This window comes from Pezoporus occidentalis, unplaced genomic scaffold, assembly GCF_034315485.1.
Source record: "Pezoporus occidentalis ecotype Australia unplaced genomic scaffold, CSIRO_AGI_Poc_V1 ctg221, whole genome shotgun sequence".
Taxonomy (NCBI): domain Eukaryota; kingdom Metazoa; phylum Chordata; class Aves; order Psittaciformes; family Psittacidae; genus Pezoporus; species Pezoporus occidentalis.
Genome location: NW_026914084.1, coordinates 1,468,365 through 1,483,422, shown reverse-complemented (window position 1 = coordinate 1,483,422; position 15,058 = coordinate 1,468,365). Strand labels below are relative to the sequence as shown.

Sequence of the window (15,058 nt, the reverse complement as noted above, 5' to 3'; positions counted from 1 at the left end):
AGCAGACTGTGGTTTGCATGACAGAGGGATGCAGGAAGGCAGGAGGGTTGGATGATGGCACATGGGAAACGAATAATGCAGCACCCATTGACTGCAGGCACTATGTTAATAGCACATTCCCAGGCAAAGCCTCCAGCTCTTTATTTCTTCAGGCCTCCCAACGAAGGACTGACGTACAGCTCTGTGCAGCATAGCCCAGAAAGCAGAGGGCATTTTGCCGAGTGGGACGCAGAAGCAGATGCCACTTTTCAAGGATGCAGTTCCCACACGGGGCTCACCAACCCACCCCAGACCCTGTACACTGCTCTGCCAGGCTTCCCCCTGGGTCTTGAGCCATCGCCCTCTACACCACGTACAGGGATAGGTGTGGGATCCCTGTATCTCACCCATTGTAGCTCGAAGCAGGGCACTGTCTATCCCATCCGGTTTCCATACACACCCCCCAAAACCACTTCCAGCGGTAGGTCCCTGCCCACCCCCCACTTCCTCCACCCTTACCAGGCTGCCTCACTGCAGCCCCGAACCTGCTCCCCTTCCCAGTGATGCCCTCCAGCCCCTATCCACACCGTTTCCACCCTGATCCGTGACTCAATTCCCTCTATCCTTTCCCTGCTGGCATCCCTCTGCCCTTGCTCCCTGATGGACCAAGTCCACTGGGGCTGATGGAAACAGGGTCTGAACCTGCTGTCGGGTGCCTCGATTCCCCATTCCCACGAGTGCTAATACCTCCCTGTGCTGGTGGGTGAGGGCAAAGCAGCTGTGTTCCCCTACCCAAGGACTTCGGCGAGAAACACCAATGACCACAGCTGATCCCACTTCATTCCGGAGGTTTATTTCTCCATTTCAGGGACTGCGTCCCAGCTCCCTGGCCCTGAGGCTGAGTCCAGGCGTCTGTTTGGCTGCGAGAACAGGTATCGGTGGTAGAGGTGCCCTCCTGCACCCCCTCAGCGGCAGGAGCACTTGCAGGCGGCCACAACCGGGTATGGGATCTGCCGCCACGCACAGCGAGGGGGCCCGGGGTGCTGCACGGCCCAGCAGTGCCAGGCCAGCAGCTTGATGTGCGTGAGCTGTGCGGGCCGGCAGCCCATGCCGGGGGGCCAGGAGCAGCTGCGGGGCCCGGTCTCGCAGGCAGTGTGGCGCACCCAGCGCGGCCAGAACACAGCTCCCAGGTCAACCCATGTGGAGGTGAGGCGGCAGGCAGCCTGCTCCACCAGCCACTGCCGCAGGCTGCGGGACACGGCGCCCCGCAGCTCAGGGGGCAGCTCCAGCCCCTCAGCCTCTCGCCACAGCTTGCGGCGGTAGCGCCCGGCGCCGTCCGCCAGGTCCCGGCTCTGGGTCTCCAGGGTGTCGCTGCTGCTGGTGTTGCGGCGGCGCGGCTCCGCGGTGGCCATCCAGAACGGGTCGAAGGCTGAGCCCAGCAGCCGGCGCAGCTGCCCGGGCCGCAGGTGCCGTGGCTTGGGGTAGTAGTGGTAGTCCTCAGGTGAGAGCGACAGGCTGTATGGCCGCGCCGGGGCCGAGGGGCGGCCGCGCAGGATGTCGGCACTGGGCTCAGCGGTGCCCGACGGCGGCAGCGGCGGCTCCTGGGGTTCATCCGGAGGTGACGGCGGGCCCGGGATGCTCGGCTGTGGGAGCGAGCAGAGCAGCAGGAGGAGGAGGAGGCAGCGCTGGTGTGCTCCGTCCATAGCGAGCGGCACTGCGACAGGCTGTGCTGCAGGATGAGCTCCCCCGCAGCCCCTGGGTTATTGGCGTGTCCTGAGACACGGCCTTCCCCTTTTCCCTGGTTACAGTGGCTGATAGCGAGCCGGCAGGGACACCTTGCTCCTTCAGACAGAGTGGCAGGCGGGGACGAGAGGTCACGTTGTCCCTCTTGCTAGCAGAGGGATGCCATCGACAGGGACATGGGGCTGCTGTGGAGGGGAAGGGGTCAGTGCCTCCTGTTCCTCCTCAGCATCCTGCTCCATCATTTGAAAAGACTTCCCAGTGAAGGGAAGCTGGTGGCCTTCAGGTCTTGCTGGAGAAGGACCACCAAGCCCCACTTGTCCTCAGCACACCTAGAAGTTGGCAGGGCACAGGTCCATTGGGGCCATAGACACGATGGTAGGACAGGAGGTGGTGAGGCATTGTGCCTCTTGGCACATCAGCAAGCACATGTGCTGTCGTAGGGCCGAACCTCTGGAGATGGCCCCCCTGGAGAGCTTGTCCTCTCTCCCCACACTGCACTGTCTGGGCAGTGTTGTTGGTGGATGGCAGAGCTGGGCTGGATGGAAACCAAAGCCTGCTTTCCCTCCTTCCCTAGGTCAGGCATTGTGGGAAAACTTGGTCTCTTCTGTGCCGTGCTACTAACAATTAATTAGTAACAGCTAGTCATAGCAATTAATGCTTGTGTTCCAGAGGGTTTGGACCCGTATCCCAAGGACGAGGTGATATTCATGTTCCCAGGGGTGCTGGGCAACATGTCCTGAACACCCAGCACCGAAGGGTGCCTGCAAGGCTTGCCGGGCCCCATGGGACCCTGCTCCCCTCCATCCTGCCTCTCACACCAGAGAGCACCAGGCTTTTCCTGCACTGCCCCCTCCCCGGTGGAGCAGGGAGCAGCTGAGCCTGCTGAAGGCTGGGCAGAGAGGAGTTAACTCCAAACCCAACCTCAGGGAGAAGGAAAAAAACACTCAACAGAGATCAATGGACCAGCAGCAAGAGCAGAGGGGGGGAAAGGGGGGAGACAGAGAGAGGGAAGGAGCTCCAGCAGGAGAGACACGCGTGCGGGAGCCGGGAGAAGAGAGAGCAGAGCCGGCGGTGGGCAGGGGGAAGCAGCGCAGTAGCAGGCAGGGAGACGGCGCTGCCGGGGCAAACTCTGCATCGGCCCCGCCGCCGCTGCCTGGGCTGGACAGGAGCTTCCCCCAGCGAGCTGCGAAGCTGCAGGCCCTTCCTCTCAGAGGTGAGTGCCAGCTCCCCAAAACGAGAGGTGGCCTCGGGCTTCCTGAGCGGGGACACCACGCAAGGTGCGTGCCCAGAGGGAGGTCGGGGTCCTCTGCTTGAGCAAGGAGACACCACGGGGCTGGCTGGAGGAGACAGATAGTTACGAGTAGGACAGAGGGGACTGCAGAGCCAGAGAGGTAGGGCCAATCTTTTCGTTGTGATAGAGAGGTAGCTGGGAAGGAGAAATGGTGGGAGCTGAGGGATGGGAGAGCATGGGGTGAAGGAGCTTGTGTGGTCCAAAAGAGAGTCAACTGCATGTCAACAGTGCTAGATAACGGTGTCGTTCCCTCTTGGCTGCTGCTCAGCCAAGGACAATTTGTTCTAATGATAGCACAACATGGCTTGCTAGGAGATAGGCTGCTGGAGCTCTCCACCTGAGCCCGGTGTTAGGGCTGGAGGAAGTTTTGCAGCAAACCACAGTATCTTGAGCTGCAGCAATTGTTCATCGGTGCAGTTGATCGTCGTTCCTTCACAATGATCATCGCACTGTGTTTCAGGTGGCTCCAGGGTCTCCCTCCCCGACTCTATCCTCTCCCCGACTCTATCCTCTCCCCGACTCTATCCTCTCCTAGCTGCCACCATCCAACCTGAGACCACCCCTCAGTATCAGGAAAAGGTGCCCTTATCTGCCTCTCCTCTGTGGAGCACAGCTACTGCACAGGGAACAAGGAGCAGCCAGCTCCAGGGTGGAGGTGGTCCCAGCTTAAGGAGCTTCTTTGGGGTTGGGAGCGTGATGGGGTGCTGCTGCTGCTGCAGGGTGTCATACAGGCATCAGGTCCCTGCTGCTGGAGGTGGCACAGCCCTGGGGTGAGTCTGCCAAGACCATTCACTGCCCACAGCAGCCTCCTTCCCCATGGCATGTGGAACAGCAGAGGGATTCAGATTTGCCAAAGCAAACAATCCCAAAAATGTTTAGCAGCTTTGGGATTACAGACAAACATAGGGGAGGCCAGGCAGCAGAGCAGGGGGTCCTTCAGGAGGCTGGGAGCAAGGAGATGCTGTGATGATGTCTGGGCAGGAGAAAGGGACTTCAGCTCCACTCAAGCCAGGCAGATATGGGCTGACTGATCCCAACAGCATCCTACCGGAGACATCATGAGGATCCTGATGTCATAATTTAACCAGTGGATTGGGATTGGTATCTCTGGGAGAAATGTGGACTTCAAACAAAGGCTGGGATCAGGCTCCTTAGGGCCATAGCTCTGGTGGCCACTGTGGTCAGCAATGACCAGCACCTACATGCTTATGGCCATGTATAGGTGCTGTGTCTCCCTTTCTCCTTGCACAGGTCAGATGGGCAGATGCCAGAGGGATGGAACGCCTCTTCCAACAGTCCAGAGCTGCGAGCAGCCGGGATTATTGTGCCCGTCATCTTCTCCTTCATCTTCCTCCTGGGTACCGTGGGGAATGGGCTGGTGCTGGCCGTGCTGCTGCGGAACGGCCAAGTCATTAACACCACCAACCTCTTCATTCTTAACCTGGCCATGGCTGACCTGTGCTTCATCATCTGCTGCGTGCCCTTCCAGGCCACCATTTACACCCTGGACGGGTGGCTTTTTGGGGCCTTTGCCTGCAAGGCTGTGCATTTCCTGATCTACCTCACCATGTACGCCAGCAGCTTCACCCTGGCTGCTGTCTCCATTGACAGGTAAGCGTCCCTTTCCCTGTGAATCCCGCAGCTCAGGGACAATGCGTTTGCTACCCCTGAGCTAGAGGGTGGGAGAAAGGCCAGTCCTTACCCTGTTGAATGTCCTGTAAAAAGCACATAGGGCCTCCCTAAGAGGCAGGGCCAGCAGAGCCAGCATCCCCGGTTCCCCATGTCCTCTCTCAGCACCAAGCCAGCCTCTTGGCTTGGTTACCCAGCTCTCACTTGGGAAGAAGTACAGGCACCTACTTAGGTTTAGTGTCCGCTATGTAAAACCAAAACAGCAAAAGCCCCAGGGCAGCAACACACCACAGGAGAAACAGGGAGGCTCTGGGTCCTGCTCCTATCCTTCTTTTCCCTGATTCAAGAGGCACGCTGTGTGACCTTCCCAGGCTAGCACAGCAGAGCGTGTGATGGAGATCCCAGATCTGCTGCTGGGATGACCCTGACCTCTATTCACCTACCAAGAGGCAGGGAGAGGGGAAGATGGGTAAAGAGGCACAGCTCCACAGGGCAGGAGTGGTACCTCATCTCACCCTTGTTGTGTTTGTGCCACTTCTCCTTCCCCTCCTCGGCAGGTACCTGGCCATTCGCTATCCACTGAAGTCCCGGGACCTCCGCACCTCCCGAAACGCAGGAGTGGCCATTGTAGCAATCTGGTCACTGTCGCTGTTCTTTGCGGGGCCTTACCTCAGTTACTACCAGATTGTCCATTACCATGGGGTGCCCATCTGTGTCCCCATCTGGGAGGACCAGCGCCGGAAGATTCTGGACGTCCTCACGTTTGTCTTCGGATACCTTCTGCCCGTGACCATTGTGAGCCTGGCATACGCCAGAACCATCAAGTTCCTGTGGACCTCTGTAGATCCCATAGAAAGGATCTCGGATTCCCGGAAGGCCAAGCGTAAGGTCACCAAGATGATTGTGGCTGTGGCCATCCTGTTCTGCCTCTGCTGGCTGCCCCACCACCTGGTCATCCTGTGCTTCTGGTTTGGCCACTTCCCCTTCAACCGAGCCACTTACGTTTGCCGCCTGGCTTCCCACTGCCTTTCCTATGCCAACTCCTGCCTCAACCCCATTGTCTATGCCCTCATCTCCAAGCATTTCCGCAAGCGTTTCAAGCAGGTCTTCACCTGCCTCTTCCTCCAGAACAAGACCAGGAAGAAGAAGAAGAGATTTGGAAAGAAAGTCCATGTGGTCAACGTGGGCAAAGGTTTCACCAACAGCACCAGAGGTTTCTATGGAGGCAACAATGAAGTGGCCCAGGTCCCAGAGGAGAGCACCAGGAAGAGGGACCCTGAAGGTGCCGGTCATGCCAGAGCATGGACTCACCAGCTACAAGATAGTATGTTCTCTGCTCAGAAAGAGCTACTGGAGGAGGAAAGCTTGGCAACAGCTGCCCATCCCCTAGCTGTGACCCCCAAGAGGAGCTCAGGAGTTTCTGATTGTTCACTACAGATGAGCAAAGTGAAGAAACCCGTTTTCCAACCAGTGAGTAGCCACTCCATTCTCAAACAGGCAGAGGGGAATGCATGCAGCAGAGCCACCGAAAGATCCTGTGGCAATGGTTAACCTGTTATCCCTACTCACCTTTGCTCACAGGCCCACCGTGCATAGGAATGGCACAGTCCACACGTACAGATGCAGAATGCAGGGACATGTTAATGTGGCACCTGGGTGACATGTCTGCAACAGGTTTTAAGGCCTCCATTCCCCAACTTCCTAACTTGCTAATTTTGTGCAGCACCTTGGAACTCTAAGAGGAAGGCAACCAAAATGAAAACATCCTGCTAGGAAATCCAGGCTGTTAAAGGCACATCAGAGCATGGGTGGGAAGGATGGAGACAGTGCATGGGGACCTGAGTGACTAGGGTAGCTGCCATCCTCTATCCTGGCAGCCCCAAGCAGGGACACGCTGTCCCCTGCGCACACATCCTTTTTTTCCCATGGGCAACCCTCGTCCACCTCCATCCCATTCCCTAGTCCCTGTATCCAGATCAAAGGACCTTTGCCACACTGGCTGATGTACAAGGAAGTCAGCCATCTGTGCCAACAGCTCAGTGATGCAAACTCTGCAGCACTCATTAGTCATACTCAAATGCTTTATGCCACAGCTGGTAAAGGATGGAAAGGCTTCTGTGCTGACACCTCTGTGTGCCTCCCCTTTGCACATGTGGCTTCTCTGAAGTTCAAGGAGGAGCAGACCATCTGTCCAGCCTCTTCTCTCCACCCTGCCCCACCAGAAATACTCACTGGAGGATGCTTCTGTCTCCTAGAGCTCTGTCCCACATGGTTTTAGCTCTTGCAAGCTAATCCTGCAGGACACTGTCCCAGTTCACAGTGCTACTTGCAGTTCAGACGTATTTCCTTCCTAAACAAACCAAGTAACTCCCCCTTTCCCTACATTGCTCCATCTGATCCGCCCCTCTGCTTACTTTCTGTTTGCTTTTTGCAGGTTCCTGAGGGACTGCTGCCTCCGCTTTGATCTTTGCTTGCTACTCGGAGCTTCATCCCTTCCTTCTGGGGCTGAAGGACCTGTTGCTCTCTGAGCAGTGAGGTTATTCAGTGATGTTAGCCCTATGTGTGTGGCCAGACAACTTTTTTCCATGTGATGATGACGACTGTGAGAGAAACAATGGCTGTCACCAAAGCAGAAGGTAGTGCCCAGGCTGCAGAGAGCCTTGGAGCCAGGGGACAGTAGCGGTGAGGCAAAGGAGAAAGAAACAGGCCCGTAACACCCATGCGCACTTAGTTCTTGTCTCCTTAGTGCCCCTTTCTATCTGAAGGTGCTGGAATTTCTCCCCTGCTTGACCTTAATAAACCCTGGTAATTTCCTTCTCCTGCCACATTTGCTGCATGCTGGATACAAACTCTGCCTGGCACGGGGCACTGCAGGTTGGGTTCTAGGTGGTGGAGGCTGTGTGAGCTGTCTGACCACAGTCTGGTGGTCCCAACTTAGTAGCAGGGCAGCATTTGTTGTGTTTTACTTCACAGGTACTGCAGATGTATACAGAAGAGGAAAAGCTGAGGGGTGTAATACCTATGTCTCAAAAACATAAGAAAAGGCCAGCGTTCAAGAGAAAGTCATAGGAGAGGAAGACAACAGCAGAAAGAGGGGAAAGGATGGATGGTGAGATGATGGGGTGGGGGTAACATAAATGAGAAATGTGCGGGGCTGGGAAGAGCCATCCAGATGGACAGAAAGCAGCAGTGGGAAGGCAGGGCAAAGTGAGGGGCTAGAAGCAGAGGGCAGAAGGGAGGACAAAAGGGCGTGAGGAAGGTGGGAAGCAATGTGCTGGCAGAGCACCTGAGTTTTGGCAAAAGCCTTCTCCTCACCCCCTGTTGTCATTCTGCTCCAGAGCTGGGGTGAGCATCACTTGGCTGTGGTGGACCCTAGTCCCAGGACAGCTTTCTCCAGCATTTCTCTCCATCATCAGGCTGCCAGATTAGCCAGAAAAGCACCACCCATGCAAGGCCTTTGATCAGTGTAGCAAGGGAGCCGGTGGGATTTGCACTGCTGCAACGGTGAGGTCCAGGCATGTGGCTGCCTTCATGCAGCTCCCATTTGGTCACTTTGTCATGACATGAGTGGTGAGGGGAGGGCAACCAAGTAGGATACTCGGCTTCCCCAGTGTCCCAAGCCTATGTGCCGCAGGTCACTGCAGCCACCTCTGTGGGACGAGACAGCTTCGCCATGGGGATGCAAGCGGTGTGATGCCACTTGGCTTGCGGGTGCAAGCAGAACAGATCCTTGCCTTGTTTGAGCCTCAGTCCTGTGGCCTGAGAGCTTTTTGATGATGTAGGACAAGACCAGGAAGAAGTCCTAGAAAGGGGACAAAGATCACCTGAGAGACAGGGACAAAAAGAACTGCTTTCGTTGGACCTGGTTCCAAGGGAACAGCCCATGGAAGGTGAGAGCCCATCCATGGTGAGAGGTGAGGGAGATATCTGTTAGTATCACACTTTCTGACCATGTCTCAGGGGCTTTGCTTTCTTATGGGAGAGGCCAGGATCATCAGGCTCACACCTCATCCCCACTGAGATGGGTTTCTGTTGGCAGTGAAAGGGACGAGCTCACTCACACAGACCCATTACACCAAGCTCAAGCCCCACAGAACTCCTCAGCCACCTCCTCCACAATCCTGCAGCAGCTCTGAGACGCCTCAGCTGCAAATCATTAGACCTGCCACCATCCCGCCTCAATATTTACAGGAGACTTTACATGACTGCAAAAGCCCTCTTTTTCCTTAATTACATATGGCATTTAATTAGTGCTGTGTGGCCTGAGTGTGAACTCTTCATGCGGAGGCAGATTTGCACCCACAATGCCTTGAACATCAGGCAGTAAGGAGCTTGCAGAGCTGTGATATGCATGAGCAGAGCCATAAGCCCCCTTATTTCTCTTCTCTTTCCGTCCCCTGCTCCTGATTGTGTAATCTTCCCATATTGCTTTGTCCTCCTCACTCTTAAAATTCCCAGGTGACGTGATATTTCTAATCTTTGCTGAAGCTGCTGCACGCCTTGCTAGAGCTCAGCAATAAGGACACCCCTTTCCCATGCAGAGGCCAGCCAAAGTGCTGCACTGGGAATGATCTTTCTTTTCTATTCAAGTGTTCGATGTTGCTCTCTGCATTCTGTGACTCCCTCGCCTCCTATCCTTGTTTCTGAGGGTAGATTTAGATTAGACATTAGGAAGAAGCTCTTCACTATGAGGGTGGTGAGGCCCTGGCACAGGCTGCCCAGAGAAGCTGTGGCTGCCCCATCCCTGGCAGTGTTCAAGGCCAGGTTGGACAGGGCTTGGAGCAACCTGGTCAATGGAAGGTGTCCCTGTCCGTGGCAGGGGGTTGGAACTGGATGAGCTTTAAGGTCCATTCCAAGACAAACCAGTTCTATGGTGTCTCCAGCTTCTTTCCTCCATGCTGGCTGTCACTCCCCTGTGGCCACTGTCTTTCAGAAGCATGTCCAGCATGCTTTGCCTATCTTTCTGGGAATGGGTAGTCCTGCAGCCACCCTTTGCATGCAAAGCTGTGGCTGGTGGCCAGCTCTCATGGCCTCAAGCAGCCTCTGGGTAACACAAATGTATATCCCTCATGTCTGTGCATGAGGACTCACTTCAGAGACCAAAGCATTGAAGAAGGAAGGGAACAGCAGTCAGGAGCAGTGATACCAGCACAGCCAGACACTGCCTGTTCTTGCCCACAAGCAGCCAGGCTGTTGCTCCTTCTAATCCTGCTCCTCCTGGTCCCAGCTTGCAAAGAGAGTAGATCAGGTTGGGACTGACCGCTGCACACTGGGGCAAAGCCTACCTTAATGAATCAGGACAGAGATATCTGGGGGAAGGTCTTCCAGAAGCACAGCAAACATCTGCCATCACCGGCTCCCATCCCTAACCTCTAGTTGGTGCTAAGCCCCAATTCTGGGGAGCATGTGAGTGGGAAGGGCAGATGGCGAGCCTGGGTTGTGGAGGCTCCAGAGTCAGGAGGGAATTCCGGTCTGCCCAGTAACAGCACACAAGCTGTAACCGGTTTCTCAGCTCAAAAGCAGAGGTGAAGGTGCCACGTCCTCGACAGAGACAGGTTTAATTAAAGCTGAAAAGAGCTTGATTGTTGCTTTCCACGCAACCTCCTCTCCAGACCAATTAACATACTGGCAGTCTCCGCTCCCAGCTTCTCACCTTAATTAATGACTCCTTGCTTGCGTTTTCTTTTCAGCTTGTCATCACTTGGCCTGACAAAGCTCGGCTTTAATCCTGCAGAGGCTGTTTTGCCACATCGGCTGAGCACAGCCATGGCGCGTCCCTCTGCAGAGACAGGGGGCTGGGGAAGACGGGAAGCTGTCTGAAACCCTGTCAGAGCAACAGGCTCAAGTGCTGCTTGTGTGTCCCCTTGTGCTCTTGGGAACAGGACCTTGTACAGAGCCACCCTGCAAGCAGTCAGGACAGCCCTACAAAGGCGACTCGCAAGCAGAGAAGTAACGGTGTGTCTGGGGTGGTCAGGGCATGGAGCACCATTAACTATAGGGAATTCCAGTTATATGCTTTGGAGTTTAGCTGCTGGTTCCTAATCCATGACCAGCCTTAGCAGGTTGCCAGCTAATTGTTTTAACTCTTCCAACAACCATGTGCTCTCCTCCCCTCTCAGAGCTTTCACAGAAAAACAGAGGAATGCTATTTGCCATATCACCTGTACCAGCTTCTAATCAAAACTGCTGTCTCTTCCACCTTGTCACCCCATTGCCCTGAGCTGCCCAAGGCTGCTCTCCAATGTTGGCCGGGCACAGTGCATGAAGAAGGCATCTTTCTACAGGTACCTTTCTGTAATGGAAGCATCCTGGTTTTGGCTGGGATATCATTAACTTTCTCCCCAGTAGCAGGTACAGTGCTGTGTTTTGGCTTTAGTCTGAGAACAATGCTGATAACACATGGATGTTTTAGCTGTTGTTAAGAAGTGCTTGCCTTGATTAAAGACTTTTATGTCTCTCATGCCCTGCCAGTGAGGAGATGGCAGGGAGCACAGCCAGGACAGCTGACCTGAATATCCAAAGGGACATTCCGTATCACAGAGTATCATGCTCAGTATATAAACTGTGGGAGTTCACAGGAAGGGATTGCTGCTTGAGGATGGGCGAGTGGTGAGCAATTGTACTGTGCATCACTTGTGTTTGTTCGGTTTTATTCTTATTTTTTCCTTTTCATTACAATTATTTTCACCTTATTTCAATTATTAAACTGTTCTTACCTCAACGGGTTTTACCTTTTCCTGATTCTCCTCTCCATCCCACTGCAGGGAGGGGGGTGAGCAACCAGCTGCATGGTACTTTAGTGCCAACTGGGGTTAAACCACGACAAGGAGAAGAGATGTGTCTCGCAAACGGAATGAGTGGAGAAAGCAGATGAAAGGGTTGGAGGTTTCCCAGGGATGCTTCATGGATCTTCTTTAGCAGCACCAACAATTGCAAAGATCGATTTGGAGTCTGCTAAGAAAGGCAAAGGTGGAGGAAGTAACAGGGTTGAGATGTTGGTTTGATACCCTGGAGTTTAATTATTTCAGCTGCTGAAGAGTTGAACAGGTTCTTGATGTTTGCACATACCGCAATGTGTGCTTTGTGTTTGCTTGTGGGGGTGAGTGGCCACTTCAGCAAAAGGTCTTTTGCTTAGTAACATCCATGCAGCTTTGCTGGGAGGCTTTCTATGGGGCTATTGCTGTAGGTCCCTCGTGAGACACAAGTAGGTTTTCAGCCTTCGCCTCCTTGCACGAGGCAGATCCTCAACCTGGCTGCTTTTGGTTGCATCTTACAGTACAGAAGAGCTGGGGAGGCTGTTGCTGGGTTCAGTGGCTGGGGATTAAGCATGTCACTGCAGAACTGTGCTGTGAGAGAGGGGGGAAATGGAGTGTATTTGGAGGTTGGGTAGTGGTGAGGGGAAAGCAAGGCCTTGGGTTAAGTCCTGGTTGACATCATGGCCCTGAGGAGGGGTATGCACTACTGCTCGCGAATGGACCCAGAAGGTGTGTTTTATGGTGTAGCACAAGGAAAATGAGAAGGTTGGACTAAGTTCAACAGCAAAATAAAGAGCAGAAGGAAACATGTGCTGTAGTTTCCATTCCCCATTACTGCAGCAGATGCCTCTGGGAGATGCAGAAAGCTGTCATCAACCTCACAGCTATGAGTTGTGTAGGGAAATCTGTGGTCCAGGTTGCTAGGCCAGGCAGGAGAGCTGCTGGGAGAGGCTGAAGGCACTTGGCTAGGAGCAGCAGAAAAAAGGATGGTGCCAGTGGACAGCTCTCAGCACAGCATGAAGAAAACACGTACTCCTCCTCCCCTGAATCTTTTTCCTTCTTTCCCTCCCCAGCACCTACCTCCTTTTCTAGGAGCTGCTCTACCCTGCTGAGCATGGCGGAGTAGTCGACTTTCACATGACCAGCTGACACAAAGAAGCCTAAAGTTTTTCCCAGACCAGTCCCAAACACATGACATGGTTCCCAGCAGCCCAGTGCTTCATCCCTGAGGCAGGAAAGCAGAACTGACTGTGGAAATCCATAGAATGATTCCTACATGATGCATTTTCCCCCCACTGAAAACCAGATACCCTTTTCTCTTTCTTGCCTGGTGTTACCACTAAAGCAGTGGCAAAACTTCCTATAAGCCTACTTGTTTTATTTGCCTCAGCTCATTGTGCCAGTTGCCCATGGACGGAGCAGTGCTCCAAAAGAAGCTAAGCAATTGCTCCTGGCTGGCTGCAGAGCCCCCACCTTTCCCCTCTGAGCATCAGGAGCAGCTATGAAAAACTTCAGCACCAGGCAAGACAAAGGCCTGAAAAGCCATGGACGGTAATATCAAGTGTGCTGAGGCTGAAAGCTTTGTTCTGAGTCCCAGTGAAGTGTATTCCTGGATCTGAGGAAAGCTTCCATGCTCTGCCTCGTTAACAGACAACATCAGCAACTAAGGTAACTGCAGCAGTAAAGAGCATTTTATCTGCCTGCTCTTTTGGCACCCTAATGGTCTCCTCAGCAACAAGGCTGTTGAGTGCAGAAGCGTTGACAGCTGGGGGTATGTGGACACCAAGACTAGGCTGTGAGACAGGAAGAAACAATACAGGTAAAGACTGCACATGAAGGTCAACTGCTTCTCACACAGGGCCCATCCTGGAAGTTCTCTGCCAGCCCAGATAGCCCTCCACAGCCCCCACTCCCTTGCTGTCTCTTCACAGCACAGCCATTTTACTTGGCACAGGGCAAAGCATGAGTTCAGCCACCTTCTCTCCACCAGCTCCACACTTTTGCAGGAGGGCAGACTGGGCCAGGCTGCTTTTCCTTTTTGCAAAATACTGCCATCTTCCAGCTTGAAGTAATCCTACCGAGATTCTCTTTCCTCTATTTGTATGTATGTATGTATCACAACAGCTAACTAGAGTTAAAAGTTTGGATTTCTGTGCTGTGGGAGTCCAGATCAAAAGGTGAGTCAGCAACTGTGTACTGTGATCTACAAACAGACTGGTGTTTGAATTCAAACAACTTTGTGTTGACGCTTCTGATTTCCATACCAGGTATGAGAGTAGCAGTTCCCGTGTGCTGTGCTGTGTATGGGGTCTGGAACACACTTAAAAGAAAGAGGAAAGAGCTGCTTTGAAAAAGAAGAGCGTTTGGCTGAGGACTCTGAAAAGGCTGATGGGGTTTTATTGGTCTAAAATACAAAAAGCTCAGATTGTCTCCCACCCCCTCGGCATTCTTCTCATCCAGAGTATTGTAATGAAGTATCAGCATTCACAGTGATAGCTTCAGCCAAACCACAAGACTATTAATCCCAGCCTTGGCCTCCAAGCACTTCATGGATGAACTTATCTAAAAGCCATGCATATTGCTGGTATCTCAGCTTTGAGCATGAAGTTCACTTAGCCTCTTCGTGGACAAGAGGTATTAGAGAACATGCTGACCTGAAAGTCTCTGAAGAATGCTCCAAACTGTGGCTGTTGCATGGTTAAGCTGTATCCTAAAGAATGAACACTTCCAAATCAGTGATTCCCAAGCTGTTGGATGGGTATTGCTACCAGCACACCGCGTCATTTAGGTGTGGTACACAGATGGGAACTCGGAATTGCTATCGAGCATGTTCTTGTCACTCCTGCTGTTGGCACCCTACCAGCAAGATTTCATGGATTCCTGCTCCAAACCAAAGGTATTTAAATCTTCAATACTAACCACAGTGGGGCAGAAGCTAGAGAGCAGCAAGAGCAATTCCCTGCATCCTTCATCGCTGCATCACTTCAGACTCCCAGCAGAGGTCAGAGCTCGTTTCTCACACTGTACTTAAGCTCCCGGAGCAGCAAATCTCCGTGATAAAAAGCACACAGTGTGGGTCAGCTGTAGGTTTGGTGCTGCTGAGGTAGCTGTAAATTCACTTCCATCCCAGCCCAATAATACAGCTGAATACAAAACAGCTCCTGTCACAACTGGACCTCTTGTCTGAGACTGCCAGTGACAGGAAACACAAAAGTCAGTTATGGCGGATTGTTTTTTTGCAAGATGCAGATGTTTGCCTAAATCTGTGCTAGGATTAAGCCACCCCCAAACCTCATTTTTGCATCAGGGCAGCTCTGACCTGCTAGTTGCTTACCTGGGTATTCTTTGCAAGTGTTTCACTGTAGTACTTACGCACTAACTCCGAATAGTGATTTAAGAACTGGGGCCAGTGATTTAAAACTAACAGTGAAAGCTGTTAGTCTAGCAATGAAAAGCTTTAGATCCCATTTGCGACCAAGCAGATTCTCTGCCCTCTGACCGCAGGCTCTGGGAAAGGTTAGGATTAAGCCTCAGTGCATGTTTCTCAAGGCAGTATGTTTGCTCAGCTGCTAGCATGCAGAATTCAGTGTGTGTTCTTCTCCCGGCACTAAGCCTTCTGTTGTCCAAGGCATCTACTTTCTCCCATGTACTGCAGAGATGG

At 53.3% G+C, this 15,058-nt stretch overlaps 2 protein-coding genes across 4 annotated transcripts; one reads left to right on the top strand and one right to left on the bottom strand.

The window, feature by feature from the left end:
* Nucleotides 1-850: 850 nt before the first annotated feature.
* LOC134164605 (noggin-like) lies at nt 851-2,251 on the bottom strand. The gene has a single exon (XM_062620573.1). The coding sequence runs from the start codon at nt 1,680-1,682 to the stop codon at nt 945-947; it is 738 nt and encodes a 245-aa protein (XP_062476557.1). The 5' UTR covers nt 1,683-2,251; the 3' UTR covers nt 851-944.
* Nucleotides 896-7,469, top strand: GALR3 (galanin receptor 3). 3 transcript variants are annotated; one of them, XM_062620572.1, is made up of 4 exons: nt 896-980; nt 4,265-4,624; nt 5,200-6,112; nt 7,077-7,469. In XM_062620572.1, the coding sequence occupies exons 2-4, from the start codon at nt 4,278-4,280 to the stop codon at nt 7,104-7,106; spliced, it is 1,290 nt and encodes a 429-aa protein (XP_062476556.1). In that variant the 5' UTR covers nt 896-980; nt 4,265-4,277; the 3' UTR covers nt 7,107-7,469. The 3 variants fall into 3 exon arrangements, with proteins under 3 accessions (XP_062476556.1, XP_062476554.1, XP_062476555.1); XM_062620570.1 differs by lacking the exon at nt 896-980 and adding an exon at nt 2,748-2,935; XM_062620571.1 differs by lacking the exon at nt 896-980 and adding an exon at nt 3,525-3,592.
* Nucleotides 7,470-15,058: the final 7,589 nt, after the last annotated feature.

What these genes read in the sequence shown, in the direction of transcription:
- LOC134164605 (XM_062620573.1), bottom strand. Translation starts at nt 1,682, where the DNA reads ATGGACGGAGCACACCAGCGCTGCCTCCTCCTCCTCCTGCTGCTCTGC.
- GALR3 (XM_062620572.1), top strand. Translation starts at nt 4,278, where the DNA reads ATGCCAGAGGGATGGAACGCCTCTTCCAACAGTCCAGAGCTGCGAGCA. An exon ending in GCTGCTGTCTCCATTGACAG is followed by an intron (nt 4,625 to 5,199) that starts GTAAGCGTCCCT and finishes CCTCCTCGGCAG; the next exon opens with GTACCTGGCCATTCGCTATC. An exon ending in AGAAACCCGTTTTCCAACCA is followed by an intron (nt 6,113 to 7,076) that starts GTGAGTAGCCAC and finishes TGCTTTTTGCAG; the next exon opens with GTTCCTGAGGGACTGCTGCC.